Source organism: Syngnathus floridae, chromosome 4 (assembly GCF_059516105.1).
Source record: "Syngnathus floridae isolate MCC-2025c chromosome 4, RoL_Sflo_1.0, whole genome shotgun sequence".
NCBI lineage: Eukaryota > Metazoa > Chordata > Actinopteri > Syngnathiformes > Syngnathidae > Syngnathus > Syngnathus floridae.
This window is the reverse complement of record NC_142416.1, coordinates 5,529,095-5,554,932: the sequence shown is the minus strand read 5'-3', so window position 1 is coordinate 5,554,932 and position 25,838 is coordinate 5,529,095. Positions and strand designations below refer to the sequence as shown.

The window sequence follows — 25,838 nt, the reverse complement described above, 5'->3', positions numbered from 1 at the left end:
GTGTCCCCCGCCTACTGCCCGATGACGGCTGGGATAGGCTCCAGCACGCCCGCGACCCCCGTGGGGACTAAGCGGTTCAGAAAATGGATGGATGGATGAAAAATGTCATGAGGTAGGGTTGTCACAAGAACCAATACTTCCGGTACCAATTCGGTACCAACACGCAAAAAATACGCTGATACATGCTTTTAGCTGTACTGTCAGAACCGAATATTTAACTTTTCACTCGCCGTTTGTATAGATGTGACTTGAAGGCTCCATGTCACTGCTGCTCCTTTTTAATGTATAAAGTTTACTATACGGTTTAAGCAGTTTTAAATAAATGAGTGATTTTAAAAGTACCGTAATTGCCGGACTATAAGCCGCGACTTTTTTCCAAAATTTTGGACCCTGCGGCTTATAGTCAGGTGCGGCTTATATAAGATTTTTTTCATGATTTTTGTGATGACTTGATCACTTTTACTCTTAACACTATTATATACAGTAAAAGCTACAAAACAAACTGACAAATAACTCGTTTTCAAATCAGACGAGTAAAAATTGGTCAAATATTTCTAAAAAAAGCTATTATTAAAAGTGAAGACAATTTGCAATTCTAGTAATGACACACGAATTTGATGCACAATTTGTCTTCGCGGGCCACATAGAATGATGTGGTGGGCCGTATCTGGCCCCCGGGCCTTGAGTTTGACACCTGTGCTCTAAACCCTTTCTCTTACTCTGCCATATCACTCAGAGATTACACAAAGCAGTGGCGCTGTTTGGACAATCTGCATTGTAATTTTACTAAGTTCATCTTGTTTTTCCTTTTTTTAATCACTTCACTGGTTTCTTTTAAATCAAACAAGTTGTTTGATAATAACTTGTTTGATATAAAAGAAACCAGTGAAGTAATCTGCATTGTATTAAAACCCAATCAATCAGCATTTAAATTCAATTCTTCTGACATTTTGCTCACCAAAAACAGGTTGTAATGAATGTGAACTTTTAATGCATTTTATTCAGAAGGTTACTTTGAACCTTAAACGGCGGCGCGGCGTACTTATGGATTTTTACAGCCTCCGGCCTCCAGGAGGCGCTCTAGCAAGAAGCAAGAACGAGACAGGCGAAGAAGAGATAATGCGCCGAAGAAGACGCGCTAGTTTTTGTTTACATTTCGCGCATCACGCGATCAAGACGGACATTACTGAAAGGAAGCCTTTATACACAAACCGTCATCATGGGGGACAAAATAAATGCATATGATGCAGCTTTTAAGCCAAAGGCAGTCGATGTTGATGACATTATCTTGTGTCCACTCTGGAGCGTACTTATGGATTTTTACGGCCTCCGCTCTCCAGGGGGCGCTCTAGCAGGAAGCAAGAGTGAGACAGACGAAGAGATAATGCGCCGAAGAAGACGTGATCGTCTCGCGCATCACGCACACACCCACGTTAACACAAAGACAGGAAGCTTTTATACATAAACCGTCATTATGGGGGATAAAATAAATGAATATGATGCCGCTTTTAAGCTATACGTGTCGCTCGCTAGTTTAATATAATGTAGCACTTCGTGCATGAATAAGATTAGCATGAACAGAACCTCTTCACACTCGAAAAAATGCATAAAACCGACGACGAAAGAGACTGAGAAAGTGTGAGGCGAAGGATATCTAACGCCATTCCAATCGGACACTAAGGAGGAAGACTTGGTTTCAGTGCACAGGAGGAAGATGAAGACGGCTCTTTTTGTACTTTTACTGGTATGTTTTTTTTAACCAGCCCTGTTCGTGCTGTGCTACCGTGTTGCTGCTGTGTAACCGCCGCCATTACCGCCGCGTCTCAGTGACTTTGCTGTGTTAATTCCGTGTTGTTGTGGTATTACTGCCGCGTCGCAGGCAGTGTTTGGAAAGAAATGTTAAGGTATGTTATTAAAGCTTTAAAAAAAACTTTCTGTGTCCAGTCTTTCTTTGCTAATAACTCGCGTGCACACTTCCGCGTTGCTGCGGTACTACTGCTGCGTCACAGGCAATGTTTAGAAAGACATGTTCAAGTATGTTATTAAAACGTTAAAAAGGCTTTCTATGTACTGTCTTTCTTTGTAAAAAACTCGTGTGCAAGTGCGGCTTATAGTCCGGTGCGGCTTATGTAAGAAAAAAAATGAAATATCCCTGAATTTTAGCTAGTGCGGCTTATAATCCGGTGCGGCTTATAGTCCGGCAATTACGGTAAGTGGATTCTGTTGTTTTATTGTTTTTTATGGTGATACTGAATTAGTATCGAGAATCGTGAAAAATTACATGTATTGGTACTGACTACTGAAATTCTGGTATCTTTGACAACCCTATTGTGAGGGGAAGAACGAGTGGTTTTTTTCCTGGATGCCTCTTCTCACCTCACCTTTGTTTTTTTTAATTTGTTTGTCTTGCTGTTGGTTATTATTATCTCTGTATGAATGGTTTTAATAATACAATATCTTGACGATATTGTAGATTAGGAATTGTCTTTGAGTTAATTGAACACAGTCCTTCACCGTTCTGATTTACATACATTTGTGTGTTTGAATTAATACTATTTGATACTAATTAGTGAATAGTCATGTTGATTTAATGTGAAATTTCACAGTTCAAATCAACAAGAAAACCATTTTTTAACCAGCTGTCAAATGTTGGTATCAGTTTATACGCGATGGGCAAGATGTTTATTTTTGGGCAAGACAATATTGTTGTTCTGAGAGCATGGTAATGTTACTCACAGGTAGGTCATCCCACAGCTGACTTTTTTTCATTTCCAACGATGGCTGTGTCAAGTCAAATTTTGGAATGGGGAATCCTGGAATCGCGTTGTGAAGATGGAATCCAAATGTGACCAACCAGATGTTGATATCTCAAGAGACAGACAGAGCAGAAAACGTTAAAACATGCTTCTTGCATTTGCAGTACAACCGAAAAAACCTCTCGAGCTGTACGTGAACTAGTTCACTGAGTTAATTGTGCTGCTTTTGTGATCTATGACAAGACGCAAATATTTTTTCTCACTTGGCCAAAAACACTGCATCTCAGCACAATTACCAAGCACAACTTGGGGTGCTTTCGTTCATACAGCTGGCTTTCTGTGATTCCAATCAATTGATGGGTTTTTTAACAGGATGCTTTTCCATCGGGTCACACAAACTAGGCGGAATGCCTATTTTCTGTAAGCAATGGCCAGAATGGGAAAAAAAGGGAAGAGCCTTGTTTGTATGGACCGATGAGAGAAAGAGCAGTCATTGCAAAAAAAAAAAAGACATCAAAAAGTGTTTTACAAATGAACAACCGAAAGAATTTGCATGCAAAAATAAATGTCGAAATTGATGCAATCTGCAAAACTCAAGAATAGGATGGTTATATGTTCTGCTTTATAGTTTTTCTGCACTGCATGTGCAAGTAAATTTTCATTTTAAATGTAAAACAAATATGTGTTACCTGTCACATATTCTTTGACTTGATGAATTTTGCTGATGGGGTTGTTGCCTTGGAACATGTAAAGATTGAAAGGCTGAGGGTCTTTACCAACTCTGGTCCATGCGCTGACATCAGGGGTTGTCCACCTACAAGATAACACATCATAATTTGACGAATCACTGCGGGTATGTAAAGTACAATCACACACTTCAAACAAAGTGAAGTACAGTGAATTTTCAACTTACCTCCCAGCGGGAATGTCATAGTCTCTGTCTCCAAAATGTAGCAAACGTGTCAGAGGATCATACAAGCCTCCGTGGAAACCAATTACCAGCACAAAGTCTGGGTTTGAATCAAAATAAATCTCGCCGTACGCCGTGTACTGCACCTACAAGGATTAATAAAGGCCTCTTGTCATTTTAAAAGTTAGTAGGATTAAACTGCACACCAACATGTTTTTTTTATTCATTGTGTGCCAAGCAAACACACATGCAAGCTGCTTTCACACTTGATTCTCTGCAAATTGGCGCATCAGAGGCAGAACAGCAGAGCTGGGATTTATTCGCCTGTCCCATTCAGACAAGTCCCACTGAAAGTTTTTTTTTTTTTGCCAAGGATATGTGTGCATTGCACAGCTAACGTAGAATAACATTGACATAATTAGATGCATGGCAATCTCAGCGTGACAGTGACAATTGCTTTCAACACAAAGGGCAGAAATGTCGGGTGTCAAGCTTCACGTTTACTTTGGCCTCAGGGCTCTTGTATTGTGTTGGAAGCCCATAAGTTCCTGCGTTGACCCCCTCACTTCACTTATGACACACAGTGTGTAGTGAAAAGGTTTGGGACATAGTGGTAACACCCCTAAACTTCCTATCCTAGAATTCACCCTGTAGTAAAAATAATAAGAGATGACACAAATACCTGTTTAAGTAAGAGTCCATTGTTGCTGAAGACAGCCAGTGGAGTGCCAGTGTTGTCACATGCAATATAAAACTCTTCTCCACTGCTGATTTCCATAGCAAAAACATGACCCTGTGCAATAAACATTTTTAATACACATTTAAAATATACTTATAGTAAAAGAAATATGACATTGTGCCAACAACAGTTTTATTATAGCCAATAAAAATGCTATAGTTGTTAAACATTTTACAACTGTAGAATTGGAGTTATGAGATGTTATTGTAGCCTAAGTGATTGAAGCTCTCCTTGTACAACAGAAACTACAATACGCTTATAGCAACAGTATCTATTTGAACAATATATTCGTTTGTTTGATTTGGAGTTTGCCTCCAAAATAAGTCTCCCCTACCTTCACTTCTAATACAAACTCTGTATAATCATTATATTTGTTTGTGGTCTCGGGAGGGGAGCTGGCTGCAAACAAACTGTCATACATTTAAAACTGAGAGCTAAATGCAATTCCAATAAGCCAAGCACTGAGATTCAAATGAGATGTTTTCGATTTCTGTTTTTCAGATTTTTTTCACCCTGTGAAGAGCAACAGGAATATGTTATATGTGTTATGTTATATATTATATGTTGTATAGAAGTAACAAATGAGCGCAAAAAACTTCCGGACAAAAATATGGAGTTAGAATTTTTTCCCATTTTAAAGGAAGGCTCCAATATTTAATTTATATATGTGAATACATTAATCCATTTAACAACCTTTGTGATGTCTGATGTCAAACTTGTTGGACAAAAGGACAATGGCTAAAAATTTGCTTTGCACAAACCCAGTCCTACCAGCTTTTTTAAGGGAGAAAAACACATAAAAACAAAAACAACAGTTACCTGCAAGTCGTAGTAAAAGGAGGTGATTTCAGAACTCGAGTGGTTATAAACATGTGTGATCCTGGTGGGGTAGTTCAGGTCAGCATAGAAAAACTGCAGATGTTGTCCTAGACTGTTCCTTGCTGCCACTCGCCTACCCAGACCATCATAACGGTACTGGATGGTCCAACTACCAGCTTTACTGTAGACCCGAACAAGAAGACCTAGCGTAATCAACAGGCAAAATAGCAAAATTGTATTATTGGTACTTGGACTTTTAGAATTATGTTTATGATGAAAACTTTATGCAATGGTATTGGATTTCAAGAAACAAAACAAACATTCTTTCAGTAAAGATTTAACATGTCTTTAATAAAAACACGGCTAATAGAAAAAATCAAACATTATGATTGAACATTTTAATTAACACAAGGATTTTCGTATTCATCTGAAAAAATACATCTGTACTCTAAGGCCTACTGTATATATGTTATATGGCTGAATGCGACAGAACAGGAAAAATAAAAATGTTGAAATCTCCCACCTGCACTCCAGTCAATACATTGACTCTCATGTATATTATATACATTGTATATTGTATATACATTTTTCCATTGCATATCCCAGCAATGGGAAAGCTGTGACCCTGAGTGTTCTTTTTGATTTTTAGACTTCATATACATGTATACTATTGCAAGGCTAAAAATAAGTGGTTTCACATTGCTGTTTGCGAGTCAAATCTCTCCTTTTGTGCCTCAAAACTCCACTGAAAAACAAAACTGATCAAAGATATTTAAGTACCGTATTTGCCGGTGTATTGGTCGACCTTTTTCGATCCAAAATCGACCGAAAAAAATCGACCTCGACTTATACACCGAGTCATAAAATTTAACTTCGTATTCATCGCTTCAAATGTGATGGTAACCAAGGCCGTTTCTCATGCATCTCATTGTGCGTTGCACTTAGAAAATTTGAACCGGGCGGCGTGCGCGAGTGCGCGGCCCGCTGGAAGTCGAATGAGGCGCCGCCACCACCTCCGCGGTGCTTATAAACAGCCGATCCGCTCGGCGGGGGCTATTTTCGGCCACTTGGCTCGTGCGCACGGCCTCCCGGATGTGCCGGGCGGGTGCGCGAGCTCGCCGGCCGCTGGAAGTCGAATGAGACGCCGCGACCACCTCCGCGGTGCTTATAAACAGCCGATCCGCTCGGCGGGGGCTATTTTCGGCCACTTGGCTCGTGCGCACGGCCTCCCGGATGTGCCGGGCGGGCGCGCGAGCTCGCCGGCCACTGGAAGTCGAATGAGGCGCCGCCACCACCTCCGCGGTGCTTATAAACAGCCGATCCGCTCGGCGGGGGCTATTTTCGGCCACTTGGCTCGTGCGCACGGCCTCCCGGATGTGCCGGGCGGGTGCGCGAGCTCGCCGGCCGCTGGAAGTCGAATGAGGCGCCGCCACCACCTCCGCGGTGCTTATAAACAGCCGATCCGCTCGGCGGGGGCTATTTTCGGCCACTTGGCTCGTGCGCACGGCCTCCCGGATGTGCCGGGCGGGTGCGCGAGCTCGCCGGCCGCTGGAAGTCGAATGAGACGCCGCGACCACCTCCGCGGTGCTTATAAACAGCCAATCCGCTCGGCGGGGGCTATTTTCGGCCACTTGGCTCGTGCGCACGGCCTCCCGGATGTGCCGGGCGGGTGTGCGAGCTCGCCGGCCGCTGGAAGTCCAATGAGGCGCCGCGATCTCCTCCGCGGTGCTTATAAAGTGCCGATCCGCTCGGCTTGGAGCTATTTCCGGCCTCCCGTTGGTGCCGGGTGGCGTGCGCGAGCTCGCCGGCCGCGATCTCCTCCGCGGTGCTTATAAACAGCCGCATGCGCACGGCCTCCCGGAATTTGAACACATTTCGTCAATAAATTTCGCATATTGAATTTTGAAGTTTAATATAATGCAACAATTGAGCTCGACTTATACAAAGGATATATCATAAAATCGTAAATTTCCGTCGAATTTTAGGGGGTCGACTTATACACCGAGTCGACCTGTACACCGGCAAATACGGTATTTGTGATATGCCGAGATAGATACAGTGGGGAGAACAAGTATTTGATACACTGCTGATTTTTCAGGTTTTCCCACTTGCAAAGCATGTAGAAGTCTGTAATTTCTATCATAGGTATATTTAGTTCTGTTTTTCTGATGTATCATATATTTATTTCATGCAATAAAATGGAAATTAATTATTTAAAAATCATACAATGTGATTTTCTGGATTTTTGTTTTAGATTCCATCACTCACAGTTGAAGAGTACCTATGATAGAAATTACAGACTTCTACATGCTTTGCAAGAGGGAAAACCTGAAAAATCAGCAGTGTATCAAATACTTGTTCTCCCCACTGTAGGAGTAAAGAAATAATTTCAAAATACATTGTTGTTTCTTTTATATTGTATTGTAGCTAATAGCTACATGTCTGACATTTTCAACTACATCATGAGCATTGTTCAAAAGCTTCCATCAAAAGTGACATAATTTATGTCAAGTTGTCATTTTAAACAATATCAATTTTGCATCAAAAGTGACATAATTTACTGAATGACACTTAATGACATCTGTCATTCATATTCATGACATGACACCTGTCATGAATATGACAGTTGCATGACAGTGTTATGAACAGAATTCAAATAAAGTGTTCCCAATTTTTCTTAGCTTTATTCTCATTGATCACAGCAGGATGCTCATTCAACATGAATTCTCATCTATCTTCATTTTTGTGGACGTCTCGCTCACTGCCCCTTTACACATCGCTGACAGCGAGACCTAAACCCCTTATCCTACTGAGCTGCAAACAACTACGAGTTTTTTCAAAGGTAACGGATGTTGCATTCTCCTCAGGGTTTGTTTGAGGTCTCAAATGTTCGGCAACTTGTCACCAAATGTTTTCCTGTACTTTTCTTATCCGAAGGAAATTTCGAGCACGAACATTGGTGAACATTTGCAACCTTGAACAAAGCCTGATTAACCCTGAAGTGAATCAGCATTTTGCTACCTTTGCTAAGAGTAGGAAATATTTTACCCTGAGTGGGATAGGGGCTTAATGCTGCTACTACTGCAACTACTAGTGCATTGTACAAAAAAAAAAAAAAAATAATGACCATAATGAAAGAGCGGAATTGCTTCAGAAGTAATCAATAGCACTGAATCATTGGCAAGCTGGTTGTTACATTATTAATCTGAATGTTAAAATCTGCAATGTTATTGAAAGTTTATTCCTTTGTAAAGAAATTCAAGAAAAGTAGTTAATTTGAGCCTCCCCCCAAAAAATTCAAATAAATTACGACGAGTCAAAGGTTGACATGACTCTCATGTCCGTGGTGAGCATGTACTGTGTCACACATCAACATAGTCAGCATTACATTAGGGTTAATGACATTTAAGGAAATTGCGTACATTATTTATAAGTTCAAGTTCAATTATTCATTAGATGTTTTTCCTACCTTTGGAGTTATATTCAAATATTTCTGCCCCTCTCTGTCTTAGAAAACCATCTTCATCCAATTTGTACTGAACATCACCCAGACGAGTGATTCGATCTCTGAGGTCGTAACGAAGAGGTGTCAACCGACCACTGTTTCCCGGATTCAACAGATGTAAATTCCCATTTAGGTCATAATTATACCTGCAAGTCCAGTTTGTATGACGATTAACAACAGAAATCTTTTTTAAATGTCATTAAAAAATCTTATATGGTGACCTTACCTCCACATCATTTTTTCATTGAGTGAGACTGTCTGCAACTGTCCATCAACATCATATTCATATCCATATTTGCTCGTGTTGGCAAATGGTCCAATCTTAATCTCACGCTTAGTGACTCGTCCCATGTTGTCATACTGAATGGTGATCCAGTACATCAGAGATCTGAAGATCTCATACTGGATCTCCTTGATGCGACCGTGCTGATCAAAGTGTTTGGTGTAGGTCATAACTGCTGTGGAGATTATCTAACAATGGAAGACAATCAGATGTTTGAATTCCCAACTTCTCATAAGACAATGTTTCAACCTCACTCTGCAGTCACGTGTGTCATGTTCACGACCAGCTAATTTTAATGCAAGACTTTCGTACTATTTCCCAAAAATTAACCAAAGCTGTCTCACCTGGTTGATGTCATAATAGATGACTCCAAACTTTCCGAATTGCTCCACTTTTCCTGATATGTCATCAAATTGATAGAGATCGATTGGCAGTGGCGTTTCATTGATTACAGCCTGCATGCTGGTGACTCTGAAACTGTTGTCGTAGGTGTAGTCAAAACGTGCATTCACCATCCCATCCTCACTGAAGCGGAATATTTGCCGGTCAACCAGTGGGCCAATTTGGCGGTACCGTATGGAACATATAAACCCTTCAGTCTGCAAGTTGACTGTCTTCAGCACACCTGCCGTCTCATCATATGTAAAACTGACGCGAGTTGAATCATACAGAATCTCTGCCATCTTGTTCTGAGAAGAAAGATAAAAGAGTGTCATATTGGTTTGTGACAACGGATACAGTCCACATCCTATCAGCTTCTGTGTAGTTTATACAAGCTGTCAAACATTCCTATACATTCACCACTGCAGCATCTACGAAAGTATATCAGATCTCCAACACCCTGGAGACTGCCTAATATTGCTTGTCTGCTTCCTGATTTCCCTGTGCACCATTGAACTCACTCTGCTGTTAAGAACCAAACAAAACAGAAACTTGGCGCATACATTCATCTTTGAGTGCTCTGTTCTCTAAACCAGAGGTCCCCAACCACCGGGCCGCGGACCGGTATCGGTCCGTGGGTCACTTGGTACCGGGCCGCCAAGCCGCACAGGTAAAAAAATATTTTTTTTTTTATCGCCGATCAATTAATTCAGGTCAAGATGCTTGTCCCGGTTATGTGACAAGTTTCCCCAGTCGAGCCCACAAAGCTAGCAAAAATGAGTGAGAATTTATTTTCAAAAATATAAAAAAAATTGGCGATTCTCTCCCAATTACATTCGTCGGTTCAGGTCAAGACGCTCGTCTCAGTCACGTGACATGTCATCTCAGTCGAGCCCGCGAAGCAAGCAAAAATGAGCAAGAAACAGATGTTTGGAAAGCTTCTTTAGAAAGGGAAAGAAGCCCAAATCTGATGACATGACAACAAAGTCGGTCATCGAACTGTGCGGTTTGGTCACCGCCCCCAATTTTTATTGTCGTAAAGACAATTTACTACAAACCTTAAAAGATTTGTCACGTGCCTGCCACCTGTCACCAGCCAGTACTCTCTGTCATTCCATCACCATGGATACCATTCAAAACCGCACCCCTTCCGTTAAGTCCATCACCCACACGTGTTCATGCTCTTTTACCAGTCCATTTTAAACACCACACTGCAGTCACTCCCTTGTCAGTTTGTCCCAGTATGCTACCCGTCCGTGCGCTTGCTCTGTGCTATAAAGTCGATCATCGAACTGCGGCCTAGGGTGTCCTGGTGCCAAGTCCACACATGGACACCCTTATGTTTGAACATGGTGTTCATTATTGACAATCCATGTCGAGCACAGAAGTCCAACAATAGAACACCGCTCGGGTTCAGAGCGGGGGGGCCGTTCCTCCCAATCACGCCCTTCCAGGTCTCACTGTCATTGCCCACGTGAGCATTGGTCACCCAGTAGAATGATATAGTCCCCAGAAGGAGCGCTCTTCAGCACTTCTTCTAAGGACCCAAAAAGGGTGGGTACTCTGAGTTGCTGTTCGGTGCATAGGCACAAACAACAGTCAGGACCCATCCCCCCACCCGAAGGCGGAGGGAGGCTACCCTCTCGATCACCGAGGTGAACTCCAATGTGCAGGCGCCCAGCCGGGGGACAATAACCTGCTCGACACCTCGCACCGTGGGCAACTCCAGAATGGAAGAGAGTCCAGACCCTCTCGAGAGGGCTTGTACCAGAGCCCAAACTATGTGTGGAGGCAAGCCTATGTCTAGTCAGAACTTTTCTGTCTCACATACCAGCTTGGGCTCCTTTCCAGCCAGAGAGGTGACATTCCATGTCCCAAGAGCCAGCTTCTGCAGCCGGGGATCGGACCGCCAAGGTCCCCGCCTTTGGCCGCCGCCCAGCTCACTTTGCACCCGACCCCTTTGGCCCCTCCTACAGGTGGCTCTAGAGGGGGGCCCCGGTGACCCGCGTCCGGGCGAGGGAAAACTAGGTCCATATATTTTATTCATCATAAGGGGTCTTCTGAGCCGTGCCTTGTCTGGCCCCTCACCTCGGACCCTTTTGCCATGGGCACCGTACCAGGGGCATGAAGCCCCAGACAACATGGCTCCTAGCATCATAGGGGCACGTAAACCCCTCCACCACGATAAGGTGACGACTCACGGAGGGGTATATTTAATATAAATGTATTATTTATTTATATAAATGTATTATTTATTCATATAAAGGCCGGTCCGCGAAAATATTTCTGACACGTAACCGGTCCGTGGCGCAAAAAAGGTTGGGGAACACTGCTCTGTACCATTGAGAATATACTATAATCAGGAATCAGACACTATTTGAAAACTATATGAAAGAAAACAATACTCCTTTTTCTATACACAATAATAAATACTTCATGTACTATACACACACACACCCACACACACGCAAACGCACACACACTCTCACACTCTCTCTCTCACACACACACACACACACACACACACACACACACACACACACACACACACACACACACACACACACACACACACACACACGCAAACGCACACACACTCACACTCTCTCACACACACACAAAAACACACACACACACACACACACACACACACACACACACACACACACACACACACACCGTACTTTCTGGACTATAAGTCCCAGTTTTTTTTTTTTATAGTTTGGCTAGGGGTGCAATTTATAATCAGGAGCGACTTATATGTGAAATTATTAACACATTACCTGATCATTTACACATTACTTTCTATAGTATAATTGATCACTTTACATGTTATTTTCACTTTAAACCGCATGAGGGTGCATTAAAAGTTAAAGTTAAAGTCCCAATGATCGTCGTCATATACACATCTGGGTGTGGTGAAATATGTCCTTTGCATTTAACCCATCCCCGTGTGATTTTCATCCATCACCTGGGGCAGAGGGGAGCAATGAGCAGCAGCGGTGCCGCGCTCGGGAATCATTTGGTGATCTAACCCCCCAATTCCAACCCTTAATGCTGAGTGCCAAGCAGGGAGGCAATGGGTCACATTTTTATCGTCTTTGGTATGACCCGGCCGGGGTTTAGACCCACAACCTTCCAGTCTCAGAGCAGACATTCTACCACTTGGCCACTGAGCTGGTGCCGTGGAATAATTGAAGCCACAACTGACAATGAGTCAGACCTCAGCGCCGCATGTATTTCCGGAGTCAACAGTGGCGTTGATTATAAGTGACACGAAGGGTGAGGATTCCGATGGATTTAATGATTTGGAGCGGCACAGATGGTTTGATAAACATGTTATTTATGTTATAGTTATTTGAATGTTACATCAGGCACGTTCTCAGTTTCTCGTTTGTGTTCATGTAACATTAGCATAGCGTATTGTTTAGCCTGTTGTTACCTATTCATGTCTGTTCTTGGTGTGGGATTTTGTCAAATAAAGTTACCCCAAAAATTTTTTTTTTTTTTTTGCATTTTCTGGCTGATGCGACTTGTACTCTAGAGCTACTTATCGTCCGGAAAATACGGTGTGTGTATGTACGTATATATATATATATATATATATATATATATATATATATATATATATATATACACACTACCGTTCAAAAGTTTGGGGTCACCCAAACAATTTTGTGTTTTCCATGAAAAGTCACACTTATTCACCACCAAACGTTGTGAAATGAATAGAAAATAGAGTCAAGACATTGACAAGGTTAGAAATAATGATTTGTATTTGAAATAAGATTTTTTTTACATCAAACTTTGCTTTCGTCAAAGAATCCTCCATTTGCAGCAATTACGGCATTGCAGACCTTTGGCATTCTAGCTGTTAATTTGTTGAGGTAATCTGGAGAAATTGCACCCTACGCTTCCAGAAGCAGCTCCCACAAGTTGGATTGGTTGGATGGGCACTTCTTGCGTACCATACGGTCAAGCTGCTCCCACAACAGCTCAATGGGGTTCAGATCTGGTGACTGCGCTGGCCACTCCATTACCGATAGAATACCAGCTGCCTGCTTCTGCTCTAAATAGTTCTCGCACAATTTGGAGGTGTGTTTGGGCTCATTGTCCTGTTGTAGGATGAAATTGGCTCCAATCAAGCGCTGTCCACTGGGTATGGCATGGCGTTGCAAAATGGAGTGATAGCCTTCCTTATTCAGAATCCCTTTTACCCTGTACAAATCTCCCACTTTACCAGCACCAAGGCAACCCCAGACCATCACATTACCTCCTCCATGCTTAACAGATGGCGTCAGGCATTCTTCCAGCATCTTTTCATTTGTTCTGCGTCTCACAAACGTTCTTCTTTGTGATCCAAACACCTCAAACTTGGATTCATCCGTCCACAACACTTTTTTCCAGTCTTCCTCTGTCCAATGTCTGTGTTCTTTTGCCCATCTTAATCTTTTTCTTTCGTTGCCCAGTCTCAGATATGGCTTTTTCTTTGCCACTCTGCCCTGAAGCCCAGAATCCCGCAGCCGCGTCTTCACTGGTGTTTTGCGGGTACTATTTAATGAAGATGCCAGTTGGGGACCTGTGAGGCGTCTGTTTCTCAAACTAGAGACTCTAATGTACTTATCTTCTTGCTCAGTTGTGCAACGCGGCCTCCCACTTCTTTTTTGACTCTGCTTAGAGCCCGTTTGTGCTGTCCTCTGAAGGGAGTAGTACACACCGTTGTAGGAAATCTTCAATTTCTTAGCAATTTCTCGCATGGAATAGCCTTCATTTCTAAGAACAAGAATAGACTGTCCAGTTTCAGATGAAAGTTGTCTTTTTCTGGTCATTTTGAGCGTTTAATTGACCCCACAAATGTGATGCTCCAGAAACTCAATCTGCTCACAGGAAGGTCAGTTTTGTAGCTTCTGTAACGAAACTGTACATCTGAAACTGTTTTCAGATGTGTGAACATGATTGCACAAGGGTTTTCTAATCATCAGTTAGCCTTCTGAGCCAATGAGCAAACACATTGTACCATTAGAACACTGGAGTGATAGTTGCTGGAAATAGGCCTCTATACACCTATGTAGATATTGCACCAAAAACCAGACATTTCCAGCTAGAATAGTAATTTACCACATTAGCAATGTATAGAGTGTATTTCTTTAAAGTTAAGACTAGTTTAAAATTATCTTCATTGAAAAGTACAGTGCTTTTCCTTCAAAAATAAGGAAATTTCAATGTGACCCCAAACTTTTGAACAGTAGTGTATATATATATGTATACGGCTGACTAGTTCAATCAGTAAGTCACATGACTTACAAAGGGAGACCCAGGTTTGATTCCTGGCAGGGGCACAATGTGAGCAATGACCTTACCAACAGTCAGTGTGGGTCCTTAGGCAAGACCCTTAACGATACCGCCTACCTCAGAGATAATGAGAGTACAAGAAACGAAAGACATGCCGGCTCAGACGTCGCCCGGACAAACAAGGTCTGCGTCAGGTGCTGGGGAACCAGAGCACCCTGATGAAAAATGGGCTACTGGAACAAGACACAAATGGGCGAGATGCGAGAATAAGGATCTGTTGGAATGCTACTACTCCAGCAACCCGAGCGAGAGGGGTTACATGCGGAGAATGCGGGAACAATGGCAACTTTGACACCCACGGTCAACACTATCGGCCAAGCAATTAGTAGCTCAATGTTCCAATATCCATAAACGGCACCTGCTATCACAGCTCAAGATTGATGAGATACAACACAAATGCCATAGCGAAGGTCCACCAGAGCACCAGGTCAGAGACGAGTTAAATCCATGTACAAGTCCAGAGGTTGGGTACGGAACCCCAATAAGCACAATCAAGCTGAACGAGGCAGCAACTGACCTGAAGAACAAGATCATGGCGAGAATGAATGCTCGGGAACCTAGATACACACTGCAGAGGCTAAGTGAAGTACCCTCAGAAAGTCTCCTAGAAGATGTGAATGCAGCACTGACAACAATTCCTACAGCTACCATCACTGAAACCAATGAGCTGATATACACCTCAGCAGCAGTGATCCTAGAAATGCTTGGCTACAAGAAGAATGACCATATGCGACCACAACAGTGCCCACCATGGAAGAGAAGGCTGGAGGCCAAAATCAAGATAGCACGGAGAGAAGTGAGCCAAATGACAGAGGCCCAGAAAGGTGCAATGAAAAAGCAAGTTCCCAAGAAATACAGCCAGATGCCCATACCTGAAGCACTCGAAACTGCCAAACAAAGACTCTAAGCCTTGGCCAGCCGCCTAAAGAGGTACACAAGAGAGAATGGAGCCAGACAAATAAACAGGTTGTTCACAACACAACCAGCGAAAGTGTACGCTCAGTGGCAGGGGAATAATAGCAGAGCAGACCAACCAAGGCTGGAAACTGAACAGTACTGGAAGGATATATGGGAGCGGGAGGCATCACATAAGAAGGATGCACAGTGGCTGTTGGCTCTGAGAAAGAACCAAAGCAAGCTCCCTGAACAGAACCCAGTAACCATCACAGTGGCAGACATCCAGAGAAGAGTCTCAGGAATGAAAAACTGGACAGCACCAGGCCCTGACATGATCCACAGCTACTGGCTCAAGAAACTTACAACTCTCCATGAGCGCCTGGCAGCACAAATAAACCAGCTGCTAAGGGATGGGACTCACCCTGAATGGCTAACCCAAGGGCGTACGATCCTGATCCAGAAGGATCCTTCAAAGGGTACAGTCCCATCCAACTACCGGCCAATCACCTGCCTCTCCACAACATGGAAGCTGATGTCGGGCATAATATCAGATAAGATCAGCGGGCACATGGAGCAATACATGAGCACTGCTCAAAGGGATTGGTAAAAATACCAGAGGAGCAAAACATCAACTCCTGGTGAATAGAACAGTCACCCAAGACTGCAGAACCAGACGTACCAACCTGAGCACTGCCTGGATTGATTACAAGAAAGCATATGACTCAATGCCAGTGATACTTGGATCACTGAATGCTTGAGGCTGTACAACATCAATGGGACTCTGAGAACCTTCATCGCCAACTCGATGAAACAGTGGAAAACCACACTTGAAGCCAATGGCAAGCCACTTGCACACATGACCATCAAATGTGGTATAGTCACTCCCAGAAGGAACAATAGCAGACATTGAGGACAGCTACAAATACCTTGGAATTCCACAGGCAAATGGCAACCTTGACGAGGAAACAAGGAAAGCAGCCACAGCCAAATACCTCCATCGAGTAAGGCAAGTTCTAAGAAGTCAGCTCAACGGCAAGAACAAGTCCCTAGCCATTAACAGCTACGCCCTACCAGTAATCAGATACCCTGCAGGAATCATACGGTGGCCAAAGGAGGATATACAGACCACAGATATCAAGACACGGAAGCTCCTAACCATGCATGGAGGGTTCCATCCGAAGTCCAGCACCCTGAGACTGTACACTAGCCGTAAAGAAGGAGGCCGAGGACTAGCGAGCGTGAGAGCCACTATCCAAGATGAAACATCCAAGATCCATAAGTACATCAGGGATAAGGCCCCAACGAATCACATGCTCAGTGAATGTCTCAGACAATGGGCATCAAGGGAAGATGAGGTGCTGGAGGGACCATCATGGGAGGACAAGCCCCCACATGGGATGTACCACCGAAACATAGCTGAAGTGGCTGATATCCAGAAATCCTACCAATGGCTAGAAAGAGCGGGTCTGAAGGACAGCACAGAGGCACTGATCCTGGCTGCACAAGAACAGGCCTTGAGCACCAGCGCAATAGAGGCCCAAATCTACCACACCAGACAAGACCCCAGGTGCAGATTGTGCAAAGAAGGTCCTGAGACAATCCAGCACATAACTGCAGGGTGTAAGATGCTGGCAGGTAAAGCATACATGGAGCGCCATAACCAAGTAGCTGGAATAGTGTACAGGAACATCTGTGCAGAGTATGGACTGGAAGTCCCAAGATCCAAGTGGGAAACACCTCCAAAGGTGGTAGAGAATGACCAAGCCAAGATTCTCTGGGACTTCCAGATCCAGACAGACAGAATGGTAATGGCGAACCAACCGGACATTGTGGTGGTGGACAAAGAGCAGAGGAAAGCCGTTGTGATTGACATAGCCATCCCAAATGATGGTAACATTAAGAAAAAGGAACATGAGAAACTTGAGAAATATCAAGGGCTGAGAGAGGTGCTGGAGAAGGCCTGGAGAGTGAAGACTTCAGTGGTACCTGTGGTCATTGGAGCACCAGGGGCAGTAAACCCCAAACTGGAGGAGTGGCTGAAACAGATCCCAGGAAAAACATCTGACATCTCAGTCCAGAAAAGTGCAATACTAGGAACAGCAAAGATACTGCGTAGAACCCTCAAGCTCCCAGGCCTCTGGTAGAGGACCCGAGCTTGAAGGGAAAAAGAGACCACCCACGGGGGGTGAGGAAAAGATTTATATATATGTATATATATATATATATAAATATCATATATATATATAAAATATCATATATATATATATATATATATATATATATATATATATATATATATATATACATTATACGGCTGACTAGCTCAATCAGTAAGTGACATGACTTACAAACGGAAGACCCGGGTTCGATTCCCGGCAGGGGCACAATGTGAGCAATGAGCGATTACCTTACCAACAGTCAGTGTGGGTCCTTAGGCAAGACCCTTAACGATACCGCCTACCTCAGAGATAATGAGAGTACAAGAAACGAAAGACATGCCGGCTCAGACGTCGCCCGGACAAACAAGGTCTGCGTCAGGTGCTGGGGAACCAGAGCACCATGATGAAAAATGGGCTACTGGAACAAGACACAAATGGGCGAGATGCGAGAATAAGGATCTGTTGGAATGCTACTACTCCAGCAACCCGAGCGAGAGGGGTTACATGCGGAGAATGCGGGAACAATGGCAACTTCAATACCCACAGTCAACACTATCGGCCAAGCAACTAGTAGCTCAATGTTCCAATATCCATAAACGGCACCTGCTATCACACCTCGAGATTGATGAGATACAACACAAATGCCATAGCGAAGGCCAACCAGAGCACCAGGTCAGAGACGAGTTAAATCCATGTAAAAGTCCAGAGGTTGGGTAAGAAACCCCAATAAGCACAATCAAGCTGAACGAGGCAGCAACTGACCTGAAGAACGAGATCACGGTGAGAATGAATGCTCGGGAACCTAGATACACACTGCAGAGGCTAAGTGAAGTACCCTCAGAAAGTCTCCTAGAAGATGTGAATGCAGCATTGACAACAATTCCTACGGCTACCATCACTGAAACCAATGAGCTGATATACACCTCAGCAGCAGTGATCCTAGAAATGCTTGGCTACAAGAAGAATGACCATATGCGACCACAACAGTGCCCACCATGGAAGAGAAGGCTGGAGGCCAAAATCAAGATAGCACGGAGAGAAGTGAGCCAAATGACAGAGGCCCAGAAAGGTGCAATGAAAAAGCAAGTTCCCAAGAAATACAGCCAGATGCCCATACCTGAAGCACTCGAAACTGCCAAACAAAGACTCCAAGCCTTGGCCAGCCGCCTAAAGAGGTACACAAGAGAGAATGAAGCCAGACGAATAAACAGGTTGTTCACAACACAACCAGCGAAAGTGTACGCTCAGTGGCAGGGGAATAATAGCAGAGCAGACCCACCAAGGCTGGAAACTGAACAGTACTGGAAGGATATATGGGAGCGGGAGGCATCACATAAGAAGGATGCACAGTGGCTGGTGGCTCTGAGAAAGGACCACAGCAAGCTCCCTGAACAGAACCCAGTAACCATCACAGTGGCAGACATCCAGAGAAGAGTCTCAGGAATGAAAAACTGGACAGCACCAGGCCCTGACATGATCCACAGCTACTGACTCAAGAAACTTACAACTCTCCATGAGCGCCTGGCAGCACAAATGAACCAGCTGCTAAGGGATGGGACTCACCCTGAATGGCTAACCCAAGGGCGTACGATCCTGATCCAGAAGGATCCATCAAAGGGTACAGTCCCATCCAACTACCGGCCAATCACCTGCCTCTCCACAACATGGAAGCTGATGTCGGGCATAATATCAGATAAGATCAGCGGGCACATGGATCAATACATGAGCACTGCTCAGAAAGGGATTGGTAAAAATACCAGAGGAGCAAAACATCAACTCCTGGTGGATAGAACAGTCACCCAAGACTGCAGAACTAGACGTACCAACCTGAGCACTGCCTGGATTGATTACAAGAAAGCATATGACTCAATGCCACATACTTGGATCACTGAATGCTTGAGGCTGTACAACATCAATGGGACTCTGAGAACCTTCATCGCCAACTCGATGAAACAGTGGAAAACCACACTTGAAGCCAATGGCAAGCCACTTGCACACGTGACCATCAAATGTGGTATATACCAAGGAGACGCTCTGTCCCCAATGCTGTTCTGTATAGGACTGAACCCCCTTAGCCAAATAATCAACAAGACGGGCTATGGATACCAACTCAGGAATGGGGCCACCATCAGCCACCTCCTCTACATGGATGACATAAAGCTGTACGCTAAGAACGAGCGGCACATTGACTCCCTGATCCACACTACCAGGATCTACAGCTCTGACATCGGAATGTCATTCGGACTTGAGAAATGTGGCCGCATGGTGACTAAAAGAGGAAAGGTAATCCACACAGAGGGGGTCTCACTCCCAGAAGGAACAATAGCTAGCTACAAATACCTTGGAATTCCACAGGCAAATGGCAACCTTGACGAGGAAACAAGGAAAGCAGCCACAGCCAAATACCTCCATCGAGTAAGGCAAGTCCTAAGAAGTCAGCTCAATGGCAAGAACAAGTCCCTAGCCATTAACAGCTACGCCCTACCAGTAATCAGATACCCTGCAGGAATCATACGGTGGCCAAAGGAAGATATACAGACCACAGATATCAAGACACGGAAGCTCCTAACCATGCATGGAGGGTTCCATCCCAAGTCCAGCACCCTGAGACTGTACACTAGCCGTAAAGAAGGAGGCCGAGGACTAGCGAGCGTGAGAGCCACTATCCAAGATGAAACATCCAAGATCCATAAGTACATCAGGGATAAGGCCTCAACGGATCACGTGCTCAGTGAATGTCTCAGACAATGGGCATCAAAGGAAGATGAGGTGCTGGAGGGACCATCATGGGAGGACAAGCCCCTACATGGGATGTACCACCGAAACATAGCTGAAGTAGCTGATATCCAGAAATCCTACCAATGGCTAGAAAGAGCTGGTCTGAAGGACAGCACAGAGGCACTGATCCTGGCTGCACAAGAACAGGCCTTGAGCACCAGAGCAATAGAGGCCCAAATCTACCACACCAGACAAGACCCCAGGTGTAGATTGTGCAAAGAAGGTCCTGAGACAATCCAGCACATAACTGCAGGGTGTAAGATGCTGGCAGGTAAAGCATACATGGAGCGCCATAACCAAGTAGCTGGAATCGTGTACAGGAACATCTGTGCAGAGTATGGACTGGAAGTCCCAAGATCCAAGTGGGAAACACCTCCAAAGGTGGTAGAGAATGACCAAGCCAAGATCCTCTGGGACTTCCAGATCCAGACAGACAGAATGGTAATGGCGAACCAACCGGACATTGTGGTGGTGGACAAAGAGCAGAGGAAAGCCGTTGTGGTTGACATAGCCATCCCAAATGATGGTAACATTAGGAAAAAGGAACATGAGAAACTTGAGAAATATCAAGGGCTCAGAGAAGAGCTGGAGAAGACCTGGAGAGTTAAGACTTCAGTGGTACCTGTGGTCATTGGAGCACTAGGGGCAGTAACCCCCAAACTGGAGGAGTGGCTGAAACAGATCCCAGGAAAAACATCTGACATCTCAGTCCAGAAAAGTGCAATACTAGGAACAGCAAAGATACTGCGTAGAACCCTCAAGCTCCCAGGCCTCTGGTAGAGGACCCGAGCTTGAAGGGAAAAAGAGACCACCCACGGGGGGTGAGGAAAAGTTTTTTTTTTTTTTTTTTCATATATATATATATATATATATATATATATATATATATATATACCCACCATAATTTTCGGACTACAAGTCGGTTTTTTTTTCATAGTTTGGATGGGGGGGCGACTTATAATAAGGAGCGACTTATATGTGTTTTTTTTCAAAAATTCCCCCCCCCCCAAAAAAAGTGGAACCGCGATAAACGAACCACGATGTAGCAAGGGATTACTGTAATTTGAATTTCAAGTGACATCAGCAGCGCGGCGGTTGTTTACAAAAATGACAAAGATTGATCACGGGATGACGAAGGGCCCCACATACTACCGGCATCATTAGCGGCTTTGTTTCTAAGGGACACGGAGGATGAAGAGTTTGAAGGATTTAAGGATTTGGAGTGACACAGAAGGTTTGAAAAACTATTATGGCTTTTGCGCACGCCCGGTCCTATTCTATGGAGCTCTCTTTCACCTCCGTGGATGGAAGTCTGGGGCCGGCGATCGGCCGGGTGGCTGTCGGGGGACGGTGGATGGGGCTCGGTCGTGGCTTTTACGCACACCCGGTCCTATTCTAAGGAGCTCTCTTCCACCTCCGTGGATGGAAGTCTGGGGCCGGCGCTCGGCCGGGTGGCTGTCCGGGGACGGTGGATAGGGCTCGGTCATGGCTTTTACGCACGCCCGGTCCTATTCTCTGGAGCTCTCTTCCGCTTCCGTGGCTGGAAGTCCACGCCGCCACACGCCTGGAAGTTTGTTTTGTTAAATAAAGAGCCGTTTACGAAACCCACGTCTTTCCTTAAACTTTGTTAACGCTACAATACAGTTATATACTAGATCTGTGGAATAACGATGAGGCTGACGTCAGGGTGCACGCGCGGCGTTGTTGACAAAGGACGAGGAATTTGATCGATGGATTTAATGATTTAGAGTGCACAGATGGTTTGATAATACTATTGCTTATATAATAGTTATTTGATATCCAATTTATATATCGTTATATGGGCCTGTGGAATATTTTGAAGTGCAAGCGCCGTGAGCCGCGCGCACGCATTGTTGGCAAGGGACGATCGATGGATTTAATGAATTGGAGTGACACAAATGGTTTTATTAACGTGTTATTTATGTAATAGTTTTTTGAATAACTCTGAATGTTACGTCAGGCCCGTTCTCAGCTTTTCGTTTGTGTTTATGTCACGTTAGCATGCCTATCGTTTAGGCTGTTGTTGCTCGTTCATGTCTGGTCTCGGTGTTGGATTTTGTCAAATACATTTCCCCCCCAAAATGCGACTTATAGTCCGGAGCGACTTATATATGTTTTTTTTCACGTTATTGGGCATTTTATGAGTAATGCGACCTATATTCCGGAGCAACCTTTAGTCCGAAAATTACGGTATATGCTAAAACCTTTAAATAAGAAATGAAATGCACACACCTGTCTGCGATATTTGTATAATATACGCCGTCCAGTTCCAAGATGGGCAACTCTAAGGAGCTGATCGAAGAGAAAAAAACATCATAACATTTTCAGATTATACAATATATTTATGTCTGGACAATGTTCATCACCTAAAAGCAGGCATGTGTATGTTTTTCAATACAATAGTTAACACAGTTGCCAGGTGTTTTAATAACACATAATTTCATAGTAATACTTTGCACATCTCTGTAGTGTCATTAATATTTAGGGCTGTCAACTTTGGCCAAATCTTAGATTGAGCTTCACCATTCCTTGAAAAAAAAGTTTGCATGGTTTAAATGACAATCGTAGCCAGTTATTTTTGGGCGATGAAATAATGTGAACCTTTTGAACTGTTTTTTAATGTCATTACCTATTTATTGCTCATAAACTTTACTACAATATACAGTCTTTACTACAGAATATTAATATGAAACTTTATTAAATTATTATAAATGTTCACGGCAGCTTTATTTTTAGACCCTCCAAACACAATATCATAGCAGATTGATGGTCTTAACCTAGTGTTGTTTATCTATCGAAAAACAGTTCCAGTTTAATTTGTGTTAATTTTGGCATAAGAGGTTTTGCTGGATTACTTACACGAATCTGACCGGTGTGGCTGCTTGCATACCCACACACTTCCTGATTAGTGATTCGAGGTGAGTATTATTGCGCGCATTCCTTATTGGTCAGTGTTTGTTTGTATTAGGCAGCTACGGCAGTAACGGCTCCTCAGATGTGCAACGCCCCGGACCGACTTTTGCCGCCCACTGGGCGTGACCTTTGGCATTACTCCTGATTCCACTGGATTTTTTTCCTTAGCATGACAAATGAAAGTATAGTAAGAGAGTGTGAGATCGGACAGAAATGCGCGAGACTCTCACTCAAAGCCTAAGAGTTGACAGCTCTGAATATTGTATTCACTGTTGTTACTCCATCCGTGTAGTGTCATGAATACTTCATTGTTCTCACTCGGTCCAGCTATATCATTTGCACATTTGTTGTTCATCAATATAACTAAACTATGGGAAATTTTTTATTGCTTAATGACTCTCCGTAATTTGCAAATTTTTGTCTGTCCTAAATGTATATTTTGCACTGGTGCCGTTTTTTCCCTAGTGAGTGACAGTGACTCTAGCAAGACAAATTCTTTGTGTGTTTTAAAATCTAATGGTAGCATTCACTAGCACAGCTATCACAACCACAAACCCAAAATTAATTTACACAGTAATTGAGTCTGTGTCATGTGGCACCATGGGTCTTGCCTTCATGAATGCAAATACAAACAATGTGTTAATTGTTTTATGGGGTTATTCACGCTCACTTTTTTCATCTTTGTAAAAGTAAAATTACGTTGCAGGTATCAAACACATAGGCTGCTTAAAAGGGGCTGGCAAATGTGCAGGAATTCTTGAGCCTTAGAGTATGTTGACCAAAGCATATAACAGTATATGCTTAAGATATTGTTTTATTCTTAGGCTCTATATTCTCTGAAGCTGCTTTCAAGAAAAAGTGGAAATCTATTGCACAATTGTACATTATCTAATCTAAACCTGCTGTTACAGCAAATTACGTAAAAGTAATGTCCATATTCAGTGGTACTTGGGTACACACCTGTCCATCTTCAGAATAGTCCACAGTAACTGAGGCGTTGCTCTCAGGTGGAGTGTAGATATTTCTGTAGTAGCCAATGGATCTGATGGTCTGCATGGTGTGTCGAGCCACGCTTGGCATGGTAACAGCTGACAAGCGGTCCCCTGAGTCATAATCGAAAATGTACTGGTGCTGGCTATGCAGCAGTAAGACCATGGACTGTTGAGACAAAAAGCAACAGTATGTAACATATCCACAGTACGGCAAGTAGGGGTATGGACAACATACCTTAAATGACCTTTAAAAAATAAATAAATATTGGGGTCACCCAAACAATTTTGTGTTTTCCATGAAAATAACAGTTATTCACCACCAAACGTTGTGAAATGAATAGAAAATAGAGTCAAGACATTGACAAGGTTAGAAATAATGATTTGTATTTGAAATAAGATTTTTTTTCGTCAAAGAATCCTCCATTTGCAGCAATCACGGCATTGCAGACCTTTGGCATTCTAGCTGTTAATTTGTTGAGGTAATCTGGAGAAATTGCACCCCACGCTTCCAGAAGCAGCTCCCACAAGTTGGATTGGTAGGATGGGCACTTCTTGCGTACCATACGGTCAAGCTGCTCCCACAACAGCTCAATGGGGTTCAGATCTGGTGACTGCGCTGGCCACTCCATTACTGATAGAATACCAGCTGCCTGCTTCTTCTCTAAATAGTTCTCGCACAATTTGGAGGTGTGTTTGGGCTCATTGTCCTGTTGTAGGATGAAATTGGCTCCAATCAAGTGCTGTCCACTGGGTATGGCATGGCGTTGCAAAATGGAGTGATAGCCTTCCTTATTCAGAATCCCTTTTACCCTGTACAAATCTCCCACTTTACCAGCACCAAGGCAACCCCAGACCATCACATTACCTCCTCCATGCTTAACAGATGGCGTCAGGCATTCTTCCAGCATCTTTTCATTTGTTCTGCGTCTCACAAACGTTCTTCTTTGTGATCCAAACACCTCAAACTTGGATTCATCCGTCCACAACACTTTTTTCCAGTCTTCCTCTGTCCAATGTCTGTTCTTTTGCCCATCTTAATCTTTTTCTTTCGTTGCCCAGTGTCAGATATGGCTTTTTCTTTGCCACTCTGCCCTGAAGCCCAGAATCCCGCAGCCGCCTCTTCACTGTAGATGTTGACACTGGTGTTTTGCGGGTACTATTTAATGAAGAGGAAAGTTGGGGACCTGTGAGGCGTCTGTTTCTCAAACTAGAGACTCTAATGTACTTATCTTCTTGCTCAGTTGTGCAACGCGGCCTCCCACTTCTTTTTCGACTATGCTTAGAGCCCGTTTATGCTGTCCTCTGAAGGGAGTAGTACACACCGTTGTAGGAA

The 25,838-nt window shown here is 43.7% G+C and overlaps 1 protein-coding gene across 10 annotated transcripts in view; it reads right to left on the bottom strand.

The window, feature by feature from the left end:
* Positions 1 to 25,838, bottom strand: part of tenm3 (teneurin transmembrane protein 3) — a 404,606-nt gene that overhangs the window by 12,569 nt on the left and 366,199 nt on the right. For all 10 annotated transcript variants that reach the window (XM_088372494.1, XM_088372486.1, XM_088372491.1 and 7 more), the window contains 10 exons: positions 24,474 to 24,671; positions 22,833 to 22,892; positions 9,357 to 9,701; positions 8,956 to 9,200; positions 8,694 to 8,875; positions 5,225 to 5,427; positions 4,349 to 4,459; positions 3,670 to 3,812; positions 3,446 to 3,570; positions 2,737 to 2,867 (listed from right to left, as the gene is read on the bottom strand). In XM_088372494.1, the coding sequence (XP_088228620.1) occupies positions 2,737 to 2,867; positions 3,446 to 3,570; positions 3,670 to 3,812; positions 4,349 to 4,459; positions 5,225 to 5,427; positions 8,694 to 8,875; positions 8,956 to 9,200; positions 9,357 to 9,701; positions 22,833 to 22,892; positions 24,474 to 24,671 (1,743 nt within the window). The remainder of the gene's footprint in view (positions 1 to 2,736; positions 2,868 to 3,445; positions 3,571 to 3,669; positions 3,813 to 4,348; positions 4,460 to 5,224; positions 5,428 to 8,693; positions 8,876 to 8,955; positions 9,201 to 9,356; positions 9,702 to 22,832; positions 22,893 to 24,473; positions 24,672 to 25,838) is intronic.